This window comes from Herpailurus yagouaroundi, unplaced genomic scaffold (genome assembly GCF_014898765.1).
Source record: "Herpailurus yagouaroundi ecotype Mexico unplaced genomic scaffold, PumYag 67569, whole genome shotgun sequence".
Classification (NCBI taxonomy): Eukaryota; Metazoa; Chordata; class Mammalia; order Carnivora; family Felidae; genus Herpailurus; species Herpailurus yagouaroundi.
In genome coordinates this window covers 2394179-2414691 of record NW_024420375.1, presented here as the reverse complement: position 1 = coordinate 2414691, position 20513 = coordinate 2394179, and the positions used below count along the sequence as shown (strand labels likewise).

The 20513-nt window shown below is 37.1% G+C and overlaps 1 protein-coding gene across 2 annotated transcripts in view; it reads right to left on the bottom strand.

Annotated features, from left to right (window-relative positions):
- The window catches only part of KIF4A (kinesin family member 4A), a 134888-nt gene that overhangs the window by 107438 nt on the left and 6937 nt on the right, over nucleotides 1-20513 (bottom strand). For both annotated transcript variants that reach the window (XM_040467790.1, XM_040467789.1), the window contains 2 exons: nucleotides 17280-17446; nucleotides 16946-17040 (listed from right to left, as the gene is read on the bottom strand). In XM_040467790.1, the coding sequence (XP_040323724.1) occupies nucleotides 16946-17040; nucleotides 17280-17446 (262 nt within the window). The remainder of the gene's footprint in view (nucleotides 1-16945; nucleotides 17041-17279; nucleotides 17447-20513) is intronic.

Sequence of the window (20513 nt, the reverse complement as noted above, 5' to 3'; positions counted from 1 at the left end):
AGGTTATCTGGGGTAGATGGGTGGCCCAGTCAGTTAATTGTCTGAATCTTGATTTTGGCTCAGGTCATGATCTCTCAGTTTGTGAGTTCGAGCCCTGCATCAGGCTCCATGCTGATGGCGCAGAGCCTGCTTGGGATTCTCTCTTTTCCTATGCCCTTCCCTCTCTCTGTCTCCCTCGCAAAAATAAATAAATAAACATTTAAAGAAAAAGGTGGTTAATCCTTTTAATCATTGAGGTAATGAACATCAAAACCACATGCAGAGTGCTTGGGTGGCTCAGTTGGTTGAGTGTCCGACTTCGGCTCAGGTCATGATCTTGCAGTCTGTGGGTTTGAGCCCCACGTAGGGCTCTGTGCTGACAGCTCAGAGCTTGGGGCCTGCTTCTGATTCTGCCTCCCTATCTCTCTGCTCCTCCCCTGTTCACTCTCTGTCTCTCCCTCTCTCTCAAAAATAAACATTAAAAAAAAATAAAAAATAAATAAACCACATGAGATTTCTCACTCCACACTCACTAGATGGGCAAAAATTTTAAACTCTGACCAAACAGTGTTGGGGAATGTGGAAATACAGGGACGTTCATACACTGAAACACTTTGGAAGACAGTTGAGTATGTACCCTATGATCCAATAATTCTCTTTCTCAGTATATACCCCAGAAAATTCTTATACATCTGCATCAAGGTATATAAACAAGAATGTTCATAAGGGTGTTGTTAATAATACCCCCAAACTGGGAACAAATTTACTATCCATCAACAGTAGAAAGAATAAATAGTGGTACAGTCAAACAATGGGGTTCTCTACCAAAATGGAAATAAAGGAACCACAGCTATATGCAACATAGATGAATCTCTCACTCACAATGTTGAATGGAAGATGTAAGACACAAAAGATTACATACAGTATGATTCCAGTTATATAAAGTTAAAAAATAGACAAATCTAAACTATGCTACTTAAGAGATTTATACACAGGTGGCACTACCATCAAGGAAAGCAAGGGAATCACCATCATAAAAGTCAGGAGTGGTGACCTCTACATTTTTTTTAATGTTTATTTATTTTTGAGAAGAGAGAGAGAAGGAGAGAGAGACAGACAGAGCATGAGCAGGGGACGGGCAGAGACAGAGAGGGAGACACAGAATTCGAAACAGGCTCCAGGCTCTGAGCTGTTAGCACAGAGCCCAACACGGGGCTCGAGCTCGGGAACAGTGAGATCATGACCTGAGCCGAAGTCGGATGCCCAACCGACTAAGCCACCCAGGCACCCCTGGAGTGGTGACCTCTAGAGGGAAGGGAGGAGGTCATGACCTGAGAGGGGTATACACAGGCACTGGAAATGTTTGGTTTTTTCATCCTATGTGATAGTTACATGATTGTTCACTTACTAATTATTAAACTATATACATTATATATGCAATTTTCTTTATGTGTTATATCTCATCAAAAAATGTAACTAAGAGTGAATCACATGTGTTGCTAAGCAGTGTTAACTTTTTTGAGGACTTGGCTCTAAAGGGAAGGAGATAGGGTAGAAGTTACAGGAGGATTCAGGATTGAAGGAGTTTGGGTACATATGTTCACCAAAATATATATACAAGAATATTCATAGCAGCACTATTCATAACAGCCCCAAACTGGAGATTACCCAAATGCTCATCCAGCAGTAGAAAGGATAAATAAACTGTGGCATATTCACCAATGGAATATGTATAGTGATGAAAATGAATGAAGTACAACTACATGCAATAATATGGATTAATCTCAAAAGCACAATGTTGAGTCAGGATTACTAGATTTAGCAAAAGAAAAAAATACAGAACAACCAGTTAAATTTGAATTTCAGATAAATGATGAATCATTTGTAATATAAGTATGTTCCATGAAAAATGATTCATCGTTTATCTGAAATTCAAATTTAACTAGTTATCCTATATTTTCTCTGGCAACCTTACATTGAATGAAATAAGTCAGGCACAAAGGGTTACCCTGTAGAGAAGATAGAGACTGGAAGTGGGCATAAGTGGTATGCTTGTAATATTGTTTTTTGATCACTACTTATGCATCAAGCTGTATAATTAAGATGTGGGCACTTTTCTGTATGTATATTATACTTCAATTGAATGATCTATGCTATCCATCTGTAATTTATTTATAACCTATCTGGCAGGGATCTGAATATGTTTTATAGAGAAAAACTTCACAAGAAATGTACAGCACCCACACTGATTAAAGGGAGAGAAACACTTTGAATGGGTGATTTAAACCAGAATATAAATGGCCTATAAATATAAAAGTATGCTTGACTTCTCTAATAACTATAGAAATGAAAATGAGATACCATTTTCACTTATCAAATTGGTAATAATACTTAAAGAAGTTAAAAAAACTTTAGAAAACTGAATGATCTCATTTCTTCATGGGAATTTAGTAGTATATTTAAGAAATTTAGATGGATTTTGGGCAGATGGTAGGTTAAAGATATCCCAGGATCCCCTCTATTCCCAAGTCTGATCCATCCACTCTGTTCTTGAGCCAAGTAGGTACTGTAGTCAGCCAAGAGAATGAGGTCACAGGATGGGCCTGAGACCTGATAGTAAGGGGTGATGCAGAGATTTTCATCTGTGGAAGAGATGAGAACTCTGAGCCAAGGGCTTAGGGTCTGATGTAGTAGAGCCAAAGTACAAGGATGGGAACAGGGCTTTTGGTGAAGGGTCGGCCTTCAGGACTCTATGAACTCCTAGGGGACAGTTGATATTGTCTATGGGAGTACACCAGGTTTCTCTGGATGTGAAAATGCTGAAAAGAAACTGAAGAGTTAGGCTGGGTGCTTTCCACCTTGAGACAAGGACAGCACCAGGGAACAAGAGTACAGAGAGACTTCTTCCTGATACCTCGCGGTGGTGTGAGCAGCTTACTGACATGACAACATGCCCACTGCTACAGTGCTGGCTTATGGGCAGAAACCACTGTGCCCTTTCCAGTCACACAGCTGCTGGGACCTAAGACACTTGAGTCCCAATGAGCAGACAAAGGAAAATAACAATCCACATAAGGGGACTCCAAAGCCAAAGAAAGGACAAGCAGAACAGACCTTTAACAAAACAGGGTTGCTGAAAGAAACAGACACTTGAGCTTAAAAAAGACCTCTCTAGGGGCACCTGGGTGGCTCAGTCAGCATCCGACTTCAGCTCAGGTCTGATCTCACAGTTCATGAGTTTGAGCCCCGCATCAGGCTCTGTGCTTACAGCTCAGAGCCTGGAGCCCATTTTGGATTCTGTGTCTCCCTCTCTCTCTGTCCCTCCCCTGCTTGCACTCTGTCTCTCTCTCTCTCTCTCTCTCTCAAAAATAAGAAATAAAAAAACATTAAAAAAAGATCTCTTTAGGTGATTAAGTACAGCATAAAAAAGACTTTCTTGAACTAAAAGAATTAAATACTATTTACCAAAACCAGTAGCAATTATCATTCCAAATATTAAAATACCAAAACCATTCTAATTTAAATCGGAAACTAGATCCTCCTGAAGAAAGCAACTGTACAAGCCCAGGGTGTATCCTTCAACATCCTTCTTCTTGCTAATAAACAAAAAATAAGAGAGTCTTAGGAATAAATATTGGCAAAGCAATCATTTTCTTTTAACTGATATGATTTTACGGTAATAAAACCCAAGACTCTAGTTTAAAAAACTTAGAACTGGGGCGCCTGGGTGGCGCAGTCGGTTAAGCGTCCGACTTCAGCCAGGTCACGATCTCGCGGTCGGTGAGTTCGAGCCCCGCGTCGGGCTCTGGGCTGATGGCTCAGAGCCTGGAGCCTGTTTCCGATTCTGTGTCTCCCTCTCTCTCTGCCCCTCCCCCATTCATACTCTGTCTCTCTCTGTTCCAAAAATAAATAAACATTGAAAAAATAATAATAAATAAAAAAAATAAAAATAAATAAAAAAATAAAAATAAAAAACTTAGAACAGAGCTCTATGTATCAGGATGAATGAATCTCACAGACATAACAGTGAGTGAAAACAAAAAAACAAAACATCAGGGACAAAAGAATGAATACATTATCACTATGTATTGTTAAGGGATCTTAGAATAAGGAAATGAATGGATAAGATAAACACCACATTTAGAACGGTAGTTAAATGCACTCCCCATCCCCACCACACCCGTCAGATACAACCTGCCCTAATTCCATACCACTCAATGACACCACTCTGGCAAAGATCACCAAAAACCTCAATGGACAAATCCATGTGTCTCTTCTCAGTCCTCATCTTATGTAACCACTCTGAAACATCTGACACAGGTGACAATATCTCTTTTCTAGAAACTCTTACCTTGGCTTTTAAGCTACTACTTCTCCTGCATCTCTTCAACTGCTTTAAGTGGCTCGTTTACTCCTGACTCTTTTTTTTTTTTTTTTTACTTCTCTTAAATATTAGTGCTCCTCACTAATATTTAGTGTTGGCTCTCTTGTTATCTAGTCTTTCTCTACACAACTCTCCCTGGGCAACTTTACCCATGGATTTCAACTATTTATCTCCAGCTCAGATCTTGCTTCTTTTTTTTAAATGTTTTATTTACTTAAGCAATCTCTACACCCAGTGTGGGGATCGAACTTATGACCTGGGGATCAAATTTACCACCCAGAGATCAAAAGTCGCATCCTCTTCTGATTGAGCCAGCCAGGCCCCACCCCCACCCCCAGATGTTGCTTCCAAGCTCTAGTTCTGAATTTCCCATTTCCTCCTGGATTTTTCTAATATGCATTTCAAATGTGACATGTCCAAAATCAAATTTATTATCTTTCTCTTTGTAGTCTGCTCTCTACCTATGTCTTCTTTTCTTGCTAATTTCCCTTCAGCTAATGGCATCTCCCACTTGACCTGAGGCCATGATTTTATCATAAACTTCTTTGCCTCATAAATCAAATCTACTTGAGTACATTGCCTTCCTCCACCCCCAATAATGCAATATGCAACAAAATTCTGATGGGCTGTATCCACCCTCAGAAAATATCCAAGAGTGGCTAGCAACTTTCTTTGCTCTCAATAGGTAGAAAATTATTCCCTCTAATAGTGGGGAGCTTGACTTTGGGAATGATATTTTATTAACTAAAGAAAACTTAATTCTGCTAGGACAAGTCACACCCTAAAGCTTCTTCCACCGTCAAAATCTACCTCAAATGTTGACAAGCACCCTAGCAAGCTTCTAGGGTCCTTAGTTCAGCTGGGCTTGTCTATAAATATCAGTAGGGCCCCTATACTCCTTATTAACCACCATCCAGAGCAAGTAAAACACAGGAGATGGAATTGATGATTATTAAGAAGCTACTACATACCAGGAATCGCACTGCATGTTTTATATATATGAGTTCACTTAATCCTCACATCCCTGTGGGGGTGTGTATATATTCGAATCCTATTTTACAAATGAGGAAAGTGAAGCTTTGAAGCTAAAATGGGTAACCCAGAATGTGTATGCAAAACTCTAATGCAGTTGAGTGAAATTCCTTTGAGAACCCCTAAAAGTCTTTGAAGATGCTGCCAAGTGAGAAGCCACTAACCACCTGTGAGTCTATCACTGGTGGGCTCAAGACTGCAAAATTCTTGAGAGATTGAAAGCAGATGTATAAGACTAGCAGAAGAAAAAAAGAGAGAACTGCTGTGAAAGGTGGCACCAACTCTAGGGGTAGTGCAGACTTGAAGGTAGGGGATTCAGCAAAAAAGCTTTGGGACAATAGTCCATGGTAATTGGTTATGGTACCAGAGTAGGAGCAGACCCCTGGGCTAGCAACCAGCGACACAGCAGGAATAACCAAACACAAACATAAAATATATGTAGGATAAAACCCTCTGTTAAAAGAAAACATCGGGGTGGGGGGTGGGCACCTGGGTGGCTCAGTCGGTTAAGTGTCTGACTTTGGCTCAGGTCATGATCTTGCGGTTATTGAGTTCAAACCCTGCATCGGGCTCCGTGCTGGAGCCTGCTTCGGATTCTGTGTCTCCCGCTCTCTCCGCCTCTTCCCCACTCGTACTCTGTCTCTCAAAAATAAACATTAAAAAAATATATATGTATATAATTGTAATAACATTGTATAGTGACAGATGGTGACTATACTTATGGGCACTGAGTAATGTATAGGATCATCGAATCACTAAGTTGTACACCTGAAACTAATATAACATTGTATGTCAACTACACTTCAATTAAAAAAATAGCTGCAAAAAATGTGTGTGTATACATATATATAATGCATAAAATGCATATATATACATATATCTAATGTATAAAGAAATACAAGGAGAAACTGACAAATCCTTGGTCATATTGTGACAAAATAACTTATTAAGCAAATAACAAGAAAGAACATGAAGGATCTGAATAATATAATTAGAGAGTTTATCTAATAGGCACATATGGAACTACATACCCAACAGAAAACACACTTTTTTCAAATACACATGGAATATCAAGAAAGACCAAACAAGAATCAGGCCAAATTTCAAAAACCAGAAGTCATACACATTTATTGGTCATAATGCAATGTATCAGAAATAAGCAATAATAGGGTACATAGAAACACCTTCTACATAATTCTTAGGTTAAAGGAAAAATGAAAAAGGCAGTATGGTCATCTAACTTAGAAATTAATAGAGGACTATTTATCAAAATTATAAGACCATATCCAAGTGGTACTTAGAGGAAAATGTATAGTTTTAAATGTATCTTTTTAGAGAACAATTGAAAACAAGTGAACTATGCTACCAAAAGAGAGATAATCAAATGGTAAACATAAAAGGAAAAAAAGAAAAAAATCTATCCTGAATGTCACTTAGGCTCTAGATCTAGCTACCAATTCGTAGGAAATATAAAGGAAAGAGAAACATATTAAAACTACATGGGATGCAATCAGCAGAATTCAGACTATGAGAAATTCTGTAAGACAACCCGATTTCTTCAATAAATATTCCAGGAAATTGAGGGGTAAGGAGAGATGGAGGCGATACTCACAGATTAAAAGAAACTTAAAAAACCTATCAAGTAAGATCAATGTGTGGACTTTGCTTAGATCTTGATCCAAATAAACAGAATTTTTTTTAATGTTTTATTTTATTTTCGAGAGAGACAGAGACAGAGCGCGAGCAGGGGAGGGCAGAGAGAGAGGAAGACATAGAATCGGAAGCAGGCTCCAGACATTGAGCATGTCTGCACAGAGCCCCACGCAGGGCTTGAACCCACGAACTGTGAGATCACGACCTGAGCCAGAGTTGGATGCTTAACCAACTGAGCCACCCAGGTGGCCCCAAATAAACAGAATTAATGAGACTATTGGAAATTTGAACACTGACAAGATATTTAATGATATTAAGGAATTATTATTAATTTTTAGGTGATTATATTCTTAAAAGTTCTTATTTTTTCAGATACAAACTGAAATTAATAAAAAAATATATCTGGGATTTGCTTCAAAATAATATCAGTGGGAGAAAGTAGTCAGGATACAGGTGAAACAAGACTGGTCATAAATTAGCCATTGTTGGAACTGTAGGACAGGTACATGGGGTATTCATTATACCATGCTGACTTCTCTAAAAGCTTAAAAAAAAAGAAAAAAAAAGAACTAAGCTTTCAACTCAGGGAGCAATACAAAAAATATAACAAACAAAATAAAACAACTGAGGAAGAAGTCATTAATAGAGAGCAAAAAAAAAAAAAACAGAAAAAAGGACAGTTAATTAACAAATTAACAAATTTGTCAAATGTGATAGAAAAAAAGAGAAAATACATAAACAAATGAACTAAAAGGAGAGACATAATTACAGATATAGAGATTAAAACTATAAAGTAAATCCATATGCAAAATTATGCCAATAAATTTGACAATCTAGACGAAGTGAATAGTTTTCTAAGAAAATATAAATGATCAACATTGGCTCCAGATAGAGAAAATCTAATTATTCAAGAAAACTTCAAAGATAATTCCCATGTTATTTAAACTGTACCAGACCACAGAAAAAAAATCAAAAGTTTCCCAACTAATTTTATACAGTTGGCAAAACCTTCAAACCAAAACTGGACAAAAGGAGCACACATATAAAAAAAAGTTACAGGCTACTCTCTCATAGGAACATATATGTAAATGCCCTAAATTGAAAATTAGTACATGAAACCCAGCAATGTACAGGAAGAATAACTTATCATGTTCAATTGGGGACGATTCACTGATAGAAAAGTTATTTTTACAATTCATTCTAACAATAGGTTAAAAGAAGAAAAACTACATGATCATTAATTCCCAATGATAAACTCAATACTCATTTCTTATTTTAAAAATATGTAATTCTTAGCAAACTAGGAACGAAAAGTCACTTCCTTAACTTGACAAAGGATAGCTGCCAGAGCTGTACTGATAATTAAAGGTGAAACACTGGCAATATCCCAGCTAGAGTAAAAAAAATAAAAAAATTAGAATGGCTACTATCACTAGTACTATTCAATTTTGTACTGAAATAAGAAATAAAGTACGTTAGGAAGAGGCCAAAGTGTCTACTTGAAAATAATATGAATACCTACCCAGGAACCCAAGAAACGCAACTGCCAAAAATGAGAAACTAAGAAAGCAATTCAGCAATGTGGTAAGATACAGAATCAAAATTTGAAAATTAATACTTTTCCTAGACAGGATTAAAAAATAAAATAGAAGAAGGGATATTCAAAATAGCAACACAAACTATAATACTCCAGAATATGCCTACCAAGGTAGGTGGTGTAAGAATTATATTAAGAAAACTATAAAAGCTCACTGAAAGACATAAAAGAAGACTTGAATAAAAATGCAGAGATCATGCTGCTGGAGGAGTAGGCACAATTCTCCTCAAGTTAATCTATAAATTGAATTCTGAATTTATGAAATTTGTGAATTTTTCATAGAACTTGGCAGCCTGATTCTAAAACTCATCTGGAAGAGAAAATAATCAAACTGGTTCTGATAAAAGAACAGTAAGAAGAAACTTGCCCTCCCAGAGATTAAAATACACTATAAACTATATCTATTAAAGGGCTTAAGAATAAACAGATATACTAATAGGGCAGAATGGAGTCCAGAAATACACCTACACACATATCTTCAACCCAACATATCAAGATACCAAGTCAAATCAGTGGGTAAAGGGACTTCTTCTTAATAAATGATGCTAGAACAACCAGATATCCATGTGGGGTCAGGGGAATGATCAACCCCTATCTTACTTTATAACCAAAAACTAATTAAAGATAGATTACAAAACTAATGTAAAAGTTAAAACTATAAAGCTTCAAGTAGAAAACATGGGAGATTATCTTCATGACTCTGGGCAGGCAAAGATTTCATGGACAGGACACAAGCTTTTGTGCTAAAAGCTTTTAGAGCTTTTCTAAGCATTAACGAAAAGAAATGAGAAACCGCACTTCACAAAAATTAAAATTTCTGCTCAAAGATATCATTAAAAAGACAGACAAGCCACAGATTATAAAAGAATATTTGTAATATACACTATCTGACATTTGAATCCAAAATATATAAAGAACTCTCACAAATCATCAATAAAACGATGAATAACTCAATTTGTTAAAATGGGTAAAAGACTTGAAGGACACTTCAAAAGATAAGATACATAAATAGACAGTAAGTACATGAAAAGAGGCTCAACATTGTCATCTTTGAAATGCAAATTAGAACCATGATGAGATGCCAGTTGACACTCACGCTAATGTTTCTAAGACTGTGATGAACTGGAACTCTCATACGTTGCTGAAATGATACAAACTGTTAGAAATGGTACAAACTATGTTAGAGAACCATTAGGCATTTTCTTATACCGTTAAGCATACATCTACCTCTTCCATTCCTAGGTATTTACCCAAGAGAAATGAAAACATATATTGACAAAAAGACCTGCACATGAATGCTCAAGGCAGCCTTATTCATAATAGCTAACAACTGGGAATGACCCAAATTTCCATCTAAAGGAGAATGGAAAGACAAATAGTGGTATAATTATATAATGGAATACTACTCAGCAACACAGAGGAACACATCATTAATCAAAGCAAGAACATGGACGAATCTCCAAAAAAAACCCACAACTAACCTCATTATGGTAAACAAAAGCAGCCAGGCAAATAAAAATGATATGATTCCATTAATATGAAGTCTAAGAACATGCAAAATTAATCTATGGTGACAGAAGTCAGAAAGAAAGTGGTTGCTTAAGGTGGAAAATGGGTAGGGTGGGTTGACTGGGAAAGGGTACAAGGGAATGATAGTTACACAAGTGCATACACAACTATCAAAACTCAACAAACTGAACATTTAAAATATGTGCATTTTATTGTATATAAATTTTACCTCAAGAAAAAATTAGGAAAACAAAATTGGGAAAACATGAATGAAAAGATTACAAAGTTAAAAAATGAGACCGAGAAAAATATATGTAATATATAGGCAACAAGTCATTAATATCTGGAATATATAAACAACTTCTAAAGTCAACAAGAGAAATATAACCTGAAAGAAGAAAAGTAATCAAAGGGTATGAACAGGCAATTCACAGAAATGGAAAGAGAAATGGCCAATAACATGAAAAAAATGTTCAATTTCACAAGTCATTGGGGGAAATACAAATTTTTAAAAGTAACATGCAATGTTCAAGATGGACAAAAATAAAAAGATCAATGATATGAATACTGTCAACAGTACAGGGAAACATTCTCATATAGTATAGATAGCATGTATACTGGGACAGATATTTTGGAGAACAATATTTAGCAGTATTGAAAATCTCAAATGTGTATGTCCTTCACCCTAGCAATTCCTCTTCCCAGTATATAATCTAGAGAATACTCTCAAGTATGTATCATATACATTGCTATCGACTGTCGATACCTCAGTTTCTAGCAATAGCTAGAAACTGGACAACCTAAATGTCATTCAAAACAGGAATAGTTAAATAAACATGGTAGACTTTGAACACTGTAGAATTCTATATAGCAGTTCTAAAAATGAGGCAGATTTATATAGTGATACAAAGAGATTTCAAAGATATCTTATTAAGAGACAAAAGGAAGTTGAAAAATAATATATGCAGTATGATAGCATTTGTCTTTAAAAACAACAGGGAAACACCAATTAAAAAACCAGGCAGGTGAAAGTAGTTATTCCTAGATTAGGATTGGGAGGTAGATCAAGGGGGGCTTTTCTCTTCATCTGCGTTGCTTGTGTTTTTATACTAGGAATTTATCCATACATTACTTGTGTAATTCAAACAAAATTAACTTAGCAATACTAAAACCTGTAAAGGCATATAACAAATATATTACTACATGTATATGCACACTTATGTACAGAAAAATATCTGGTGACAATACACACCAAACTTAATAGCCACAGTTTTAAATAAGAGCCTGCTTGAAAACTTAAAAGGAAGATCTGGGGAATGAAGTGTCCACAGGGGGCCTTAAAAAGCTAGGATATATTTCTGGAGATCTAGAAAGCTATGTGCATGCTCAGGAAAGACCTAAAAATGGCAGGAAATACCTAAAAAGCCCTTATATTGTACCCCTGGCTGACTTTGAGGCCCAGTTCAAGAAGTGACTAAGACAGAGTTGTAACAAGTCTGAGTGTTAGGGACAAGCCCCAACACCTAATACAGAGCCCTAGGCAAATGCTGGAAAAGTTATAGTTCAAGGCATTTAAGGAAATCTGAGACCAATCATTGACTAACCACTAACCTTCTGTGACTGTATACTACTGGGAATTACAGAATTAGTCCAAGAAAGTCACTAAATATACTAAAGCAACAAGTTAGGTTTATTCTAGGAAAACAAGATTGGTTTAACATCCAAAAATCATTTAATGCAATAAACCATATCAACAGAATAATGAACAAAATAATATGATCATGCCAATAGATGATGAAAAATCATTTGACAAACTCATGATAAAAACACTCAACAAACTAGATATAGACAGGAATTCCTCATCCAGGTAGGGGCATCTATGAAAAACCCACAGCTGGGGTGCCTGGGTGGCTCAGTCAGTTAAGCGTCCGACTTCAGCTCAGGTTATGATCTTGTGGCTCATGGGTTCAAGCCCTACTCCAGGCTCTGTGCTGACAGCTCAGAGCATGGAGCCTGTTTCCGATTCTGTGTCTCCCTCTCTCTCTCTGCCTCTCCCCTGCTTGCGCATGTGCTCGCTCTCTCTCTCTCTCTCTCAAAAATAAATAAACATTAAAAAAATTATAAAGAGAAAAGAAAAACCCACAGCTAACGTCATACTTAGTAGTAAAAGACTGAGTGCTTTGCCCCTAAAATCAGGAACAAGACAACAATATCCATTCTCACCACTTCTATCCAACATTGTCCTAGAGGTTCTAGCCAGGACAATGAGGCAAGAAAAGGAAATAAAGGCATCCAGACCAGCAAGGAAGAAGTAAAATTATCTCTGTTCACAGATGACATGAACTTGTATATAGAAATCCTAAAGAATCCATTAAAGACCTATTAGAACTAACAAATTCAGCAAGGTTGCAGATACAAGATCACTATACAAAGCTCAATAAACAATTTGAAAATGAAATTCCATTTACAACAGCATTGAAAAGAACAAAATATTTAGGAATAAGTTTAACAAGTGTAAAACTTATACTCTGAAAGTTAAAAAAAGTATTGAAGTATATTTAAGAAGATCTAAATGAATGGAAAGCCATTTGAGGTTTGTGAATTGAAAGACTTAATATTAAGATGGCAATACTTCCTAAATTGATCTACAGATTCAACACAATCCCTATGAAATCCCAGCTGCCTTCTTTTCAGAAAATGACAAGCTGATCCTAACATTCATATGGAAATGCAAGGGACCCAGAATAGCCAAAACAATCTTGAAAAAGAACAAAGTTGAAGCACTCACACTTCCTGATTTCAAAACTTACTACAAAGTTACAGTAATCAAGATAGTATAGTACTAGCATAAGGATAGACATACAGATCAATGGAATAGAATTAAGATGCCAGTTGTTCTTGACAATGATGCCAAGGCAGTTCCATGGGAAAGAATAGTCTTTTCAACAAATGATGCAGGGATACTTGAATATCTACATGCAAAAAGACTGAAGTTTGGACTGCCACTTCACACCATATACAAAAATTAACTCAAAATGGATCAAAGACTTAAATACAGCATCTAAAACCATAAAACTCCTAGAAGAAAACAAGCATAAATCTTTGTGACCTTGGATTAGGCATTTTTTTAAAGATATGACCCCAAACACACAACAAGAGAAAAAGTAGATGAATGGATGTCATCAAGTTTTTTTTAAACCGTGTGCTTCAAAGGATACTATCAGTAAGTGAAAACATAACCCAAGAATGGGAGAAAACATTTGCAAAGCATGTATCTGATAAGGGGTTAGTATCCAGAGCATTCATAAACTGATAAGGGCTTAGTATAAAGAACACACATAACTCAACCATAAAGAGATAAATAACCCAATTAAAAAATGGGCTAAGAATCTGAAAGAACATTGTTCTAAAAAGATATATAAATTGCTGATAAGCACATGAAACAATGCTCAACATCATTAGCCATTGAGGAAATGCAAACCAAAACCACAATGAGTTATCACTTCACACGCACTAGGATGGCTACAATTAAAGAAATAATAGGGGCTCCTGGGTAGCTTAGTCGTTTAAGCATCCAACTTCAGCTGAGGTCATGATCTCACAGTTGGTGAGCTCAAGCCCCATGTCTGGTGAGCCCCGCTTCTCTCTCTCTCCCTCTCTCTTCCCCTCCTGGGATTCTGTCTCTCTCCCTCTCTGTTCCTTGATCACTTGCATCCTCTCTCTCTCAAAAATAAAAAATTAAAAAGAATGGGGGGAGAAGTATAAATAAAATAAAAAACAAAAAAATAATAAAAGTAAGAATATGAAAGAATTAGAATCCTATTTTTAGAACTAGAATTAGATTTCTAAAAATAACAATCCTAAGAAAGTTAAAGTGGTATAGTTCCTGTGAAAAACAGTCTGGCAGTTCTTCAAAAAGTTAAACACAGAGTTATCACATGATCCAGCAATTCCACTCTTAGGTATAGACCCAAGAGAAATGAAAACATACACCCACTTGAGAACTTGTACATCAATGCTCATCGCAGCATTATTCATAAAAAACAAAAGTGGAAACAACCCAAATGTCCATCAGTGGATAAATATATATATGAATATGTATTAATAATTAATAATAGTATTAATATACTCATGTAATAGAATATTGTTCGGCAATAAAAAGCAATGAAGTAGTGATACATGTTACACAACATGGATGAGCCTTGAAAACATTGTTAAGTGAAAGAAGCCAGTCACAAAGACCATATATTGTATGATCATATGTGTATGAAATGTCCTGAATAGGCAAATCTGTAGAGACAGAAAGAAGATTAATCATAGACAGGCAGGGTGGGAGTGGGGGGAGGTTGGGAAAAAATAGGAAATGACTGCTAATGCGTGTGGGTTTTCTTGCTAATGTGTGTGGGTTTTCTTTTTGGGGTGATGAAAATGTTCTAAAACTTACTGTGGTGATAGTTACACAACTTTGTGAATATATAAAAATTACTTAATTGTACAGTTTAAAGGGGTGAATTTTATGGTATATTAATTACATTTTAATTAAAAAAATAAATTTAAAAAGTTACCATACGACCCAGCTGTTACACACTTTGGTATATACCTAAACGGAAATTAAAACATTTGTCTACACTGGGGCGCCTGGGTAGTTTGGTCAGTTGGATGTCTGACTCTTGATTTTGGCTTGGGTCATGATCCCAGGGTCATAGGATCAAGTCCCATGTTGGGCTCCATGCTGGCATGGAACCTGCTTGGGATTCTCCCTTTCTCTCCCCCTCTCCCGCTCTCCCCGACTCGTGCTCTCTCACTCTCTAAAAAATTTTAAAAAACAAAAACAAAAAAAAACCAAAAAAACCCATTTGTCTACACAAAAACTTATACACAGATGCTCAGAGAGCAATATTCAAAATAGCCAAATTGGATGCCACTGATACAAACAAAATGTTGTATATCCATACACTAGAATATGATTCTGCAATAAAAGTGAATGAAGTGTGGATGATCCTTAAAAATCTTATGTTAAGTGAAGCAAGCCACTCCCAAAAGACCACATATTCTATGACTATATTTATACGAAATACAGGTTATGGTTGCCTAGGGCTAGAGAAGGGGGTGGGAATGGGGAGTGACTGCTAATTGGTATGGAGTCTCTTTTTGAGGTTGATAATAATGTTCTAAAATTAGATTGTGGTGATGGTTGCACAACTCTGTGAATATACTAAAATCCACCGAAATGTACAGTTTACATGAGTGATTTTTATGGTATGTGAATTAGATCTCAATAAAGCTGTTAAAAAAACTCAGAACTGTAAACCTAAAAAAAGACAGAGGCAGAAGAACCTTTAAAAATAGTATTAAGAAGGCTAAATCTCACAGTGCAAACACAGAACAAAAAGGGCACTTTCAAATACATTCAGAACAAAAAGCTGAATGAGGAAGAAATAGGTCTCTGCCCTGTGCCAGCAGTATAATAATGATGTATGACAGAGGTAAAATTCCTCAATTACTATTTTTGCTTCTGCATTCTCAGTTCCCCAGAGGGAACTGAAGCCCAATATGAGTAAAGGGGTAGTAAGTGAGAACTGAACTACTTTAACAGGAGTTCAAATATCTTGGGCCAGAGGAATTATTACCAAGAAAAATGAGAGTAATTTCAAATAAGAATGCTGAAGCTATGTCAATGATCTTTGAGGAAGCACAGAGAAAGACATTCCAGAAGACTGGACAGATGCAATTTCAATTTTCAAAAAAAAAAAAAGAGGTATAAGTTAATTCTATAAATTACAGACCAGTAAGTTTGATGTAAGTCTTCTAGATTATTATGGGACAGAATATTACAGGGATGGCTTGCAAGAACCTAGGAACGGAAGAATAAACGCTAGAAGCCAGCTTGAATTCACGAAGTCAATTTAGGCTAATCCTTATTTCTTTTTTTTTTTTTTGAAAATTTTTTAGAGAGCACGTGTGAGTGTGGGGAGAGGGACAGAGGAAAAGAGAGAGAATCCCAAGCTAAGTGTAGAGTCCAACAAAGGGCTCAATATCACAACCCTAAGATCATGACCTGAGCCGAAACCAAGAGTCAGATGCTCAACTGACTGAGCCATCTGGGCGCCCCTATTTCTTTTTTATACTGTTACTGAACTGGTAGCTATGAGAAATATGTCAGACATAGTATACCTGAACTGTGGCAAGGCATTTGGCAAAATCTTCTATGAGATCCTTAGGTACAACATTGAGAAATAGGAGCTGGTTGTTAATTTTTGTTAACTAGATTAATTTTTGTTACCTAGAATAATCATTTGAAAGATCATTCCCAAAGCATGCAGATTACCAGGCCACTATCATGCTAGACAAATGTGTCTAATACCATACACCACGGGGTTCTTTCAGCCTTAGGAGCTTCATTGTGTATATCCAACAACTTAAATGAACATCTGGAAACCATGCTGATGAGGTTTATAAGTGACAGTGTCTGATAAGGACAGTGAATGCTTCAGATGACAGAATCAGGATACTGATTTTAATCATAAGTAGCTGGGGGGTAAAACAGAACAAAAACTAAAACTTGCCTGGACCAGATGAAATCAAACCCAGGGCCAGATCCAAATCTCATCCCTACATTAGAAAATGAGTGTAAGGGAAAGAAACAATGTTTCACTATTTCTGAAATCAGCCTCAAACTTGAATTGCAGCTACCTTTAGAAAACGACCTGAAATACTTCAGTCAAGGCAGCAACAACACAGTAAGAGTACTGCAAATTTTCATCTACAACTGTGGCCTTAATTTCTCTCACCCTCTTTTAGACGGTCCCCTTCAGCCTTGGTTTTCTTCTGTCTTTCTGATCCGGCAAGGTCTACAAGATGCAACTTGGAGCGAAAACTGCTATTCCTGTGATGACAAGAAGACACCAATGAGAACAGTATGTGAGCTTGAAGGCAGCTGAGTGTCAAAGCTGACCTGCTGGCTCTCATGTTCTTCCAAGTCAGCTCAAATGGCTCCACTGGTTACCAGTACTCAGAGTACTGATCTCCGAGGAATTGTCAATCAGCCAAAGAAGCAACTTAATACTCAACTTCAGTTGAACTAAGTTAAAAATGTTGACTCTTGAAGCTGTAACTGTAACTTACTTGTCGCTTTTCTTTCTTTGTTCGATGGAGATTGTAAAGATGGCATGAGATCGGGATGACTGGGAGTTCATAGCTGTGGAGGCCACAGTCCTACAGTTGTTACCCTGTTCCAAGCAGGAAACGGTATCCAGAGCAACTAAAACAGTCTTCTCGGTGAGTCCCACAATCTAATTCAGAGAAAGAAAAAAATTTCCTTAAGATTCAACTTTATTTACTTTAGATTCTACTTTAAATACTTCATCAGAGATATAGGGATTGGTAGTTTAAAAAAATAATGCTTTCATGTTCCAATAGAACCTCAATAAATAGAACAGTTGTGGTAATGAGGACTGTTTGACTAGCAACTCTGTGATCACTGCAAACCAAGGTCTCTAATCTCCCCTAGGGACTTCCAAAACAAGGGTACCAGACAATACTGGAGCTAGAAGAGATCTCTAGATTTTAGGATAAAGCAATGAATAGGTGCCTTCTGGAGAACCCCCAAGTGAAGGTAAGCTTTGGCCCCAAGAAGGGCAACAAAAATAGTTATGGTATTTCTCTTTACTACTTTCTCCATGTGACCCTATGGTCCTTCGTATACCTCTGACCTGTTTTATACTTCATTTTCACTAGGGGAAATAGCAGGAAAACAGAGTCCTAGGCTTGGTACATATCCACCCAAGAGAATCTGTACAAGTTAAAATCTCTTGGAGTCTCTGAAGATTGCCCTAGATGATTATAATGTCCCTTCTAGCCCAAATATGCTATTATTTTATTACTCCATGGCTCCCAAATCTACATCTGTGGCCCTAATTTCTAGTCTTTCATTTCAAATTGCCTGCCTCTTACACTTTGAAAACAGTGAATTATAAACCAAACTCATCTTCCTTCCACCAACACTGATTCTCTCCACTACTTCTCCACTTCTATCAGTATCTCTGTTCTCAAAACCTCAGATTCACCTTCAATTCTTTGCCTCCCATTTCTCCCTGTCTCATCTATCACCAGCTCCTAGTCATTTTTCTTTTGCATCCATCACTTCCTTTTCCTTTCCACATCTACTTGCCTAGTCCAGGCGAATCTTACTTCATGCGTGAAGAATAAGGCAAAGTTTCTCCAACTGGCTTTCCTCATCTGTCTTCCTAGTCTGTCTCCTTTTCAGTCTACTTCTGTTCAGTCTCCCTAAAAGTCTGCTTCCTAAAATGTCACCAAATTACTAAGTTCTGCGCTAAATAATGAGGATCCAAGGAGATTTTTCTTTGAAGTGTATGTATTTATTTTGAGAGAGAGAGAGAAAGAGAGAACACATGCGCATACATGAGTGGTATAGGGGCAGAGAGAGAGAGGGAGAGAGAGAATCCCAAGCAGGCTCCGCACTGACAGCAAACCACAAGATCATGACCTGAGCCGAAATCAAGAGTCTGCTGCCCTACCGAGCCACCCAGGTGCTCCCAAGGAGATTTTTAAGACACTCTTAAACTTCAGGAGCTAACATAGCTGGAGAGATACACACATAAGACAGAATCTTGGTAAAAGTGGCCATAGCAATCTCATTTATAAACTGTTCACAGGGATGGAACACATGATGCTTTAGCCTGGCTTCATAATCTGGTCCTAACACATCTATTAATTCTCAACTCAAATTCTCTAATCCAGACAGACCAGTGTAGTCTTATTATCCCCAAGAGTATATTTCCTGTTTTCCTGCTTAAGCTACTCCTTGCTACAAGAATACCCTTACTTCTTTTCTCTACTTATATTCCATCCATCCCATTTGAAGAGTGTTTACAAACTTGTTCTTACCCACTCTAATTTAAGTCAGATACTCACACTTCTTTGAGAATTTTACCTCAAATAATGCTTGGGATTTAATTCCTGCCTTGGCATGCATATAAAAGATCTTGGAAATGGGCCAAAACCTGGCTCAGTACCAATATTCTTTCTGGCAATAGCACACATTTTGCCCAGGTTTTGTATCCCCACTATCCAAATTGTCTCCCTATATTCCAAATTTTTCAGGCTTTCAAATAAGTCTGACCTTTCAAGCCTTGCTTTAATACCTGGCTAATGACCAGAAAAAAAAAATCATAAGCACAGCTGCTCCTCATGTACCTGTATCCTAAACTTTCAACTTTCCATGCAGGGAAGAGAGGAAGGAAAAGGAGATGGGTAAGATACTATTTTACCAATTTTTCCTAAGTTATATAGACTCATCTACTTCCAGCCTTGGATTCTCCACCCCTGAATACTCAAGCTGGAGCTAGATCCAAGCTGTGCATGTTTTTGATTCTAGCCTCTGGATTTGGTCCACTCCCGTATACTAAACTCCCAACCTTGCCTTGAATTTTCTGTTCAGCTCCTCATCCCACATCTAAACCATATGACAGAAGCCTCTCATGTAAGTGATCTCTTCTTCCTTTGGTACTTATGGATTTTAAATTTTTTATATTATTCACCCTTTTTCCTTTTTAAATATCATCCCACTGCCTAGCACAATGTCTGTTACAGTGCTGTCCCAACAAATTTTCTGTGACCATGGTTATGTTATCTGTGCTGTCCTACAGTAGCCACCAGCCACATATAGCTAGTGGGCACTTGATATGTGGCTGGTGTGATGAAGGGACTCAATTTTAAATTTCATTATATTTTAGTTCATTTAAGTTTAAATAGCCATTTGTGGCTAGTGGTTACTGTACTAAATAAATAGCCTGGTCTTAGAACTCTGTAAATAATAAATATTTAATTGATTGATATTAACATTCCTTCAAGAGGTAACAGGAAGATAACCCTCAGTTTGTTCTCTGTATTTAAGAGTATCTTATGGTTTGCCTCCCTCCCTGTTTTTATCTTATTTTATTAGGGGAGTGGGATGGGGGGATTGGGCTAAATGAGTGACAGGTATTAAGGAGGGCACTGGGTGCTATATGTAAATGATGAATCACAAAATTCTATTCCTGAAACCAGTACTGCACAATATATTAAAGAATTTAAATAAAAATGAGAAATAGGTAACAGGAAGATGATAAAACTTCCTTCCCCACAAGAGCTCCCATTTAGGAATTCTAGATTAACAAAGGGAATTAAGATCACACAAAACCCGAAAGACTGAGATGTCAGTAGTCATTTAAAACCACAGTGGCGGGATGGGGCGCCTGGGTGGCTCAGTCGGTTAAGCGGCTGACTTCGGCTCAGGTCACGATCTCACAGACTGTGAGTTCGAGCCCCGCGTCGGGCTCTGTGCTGACAGCTCAGAGC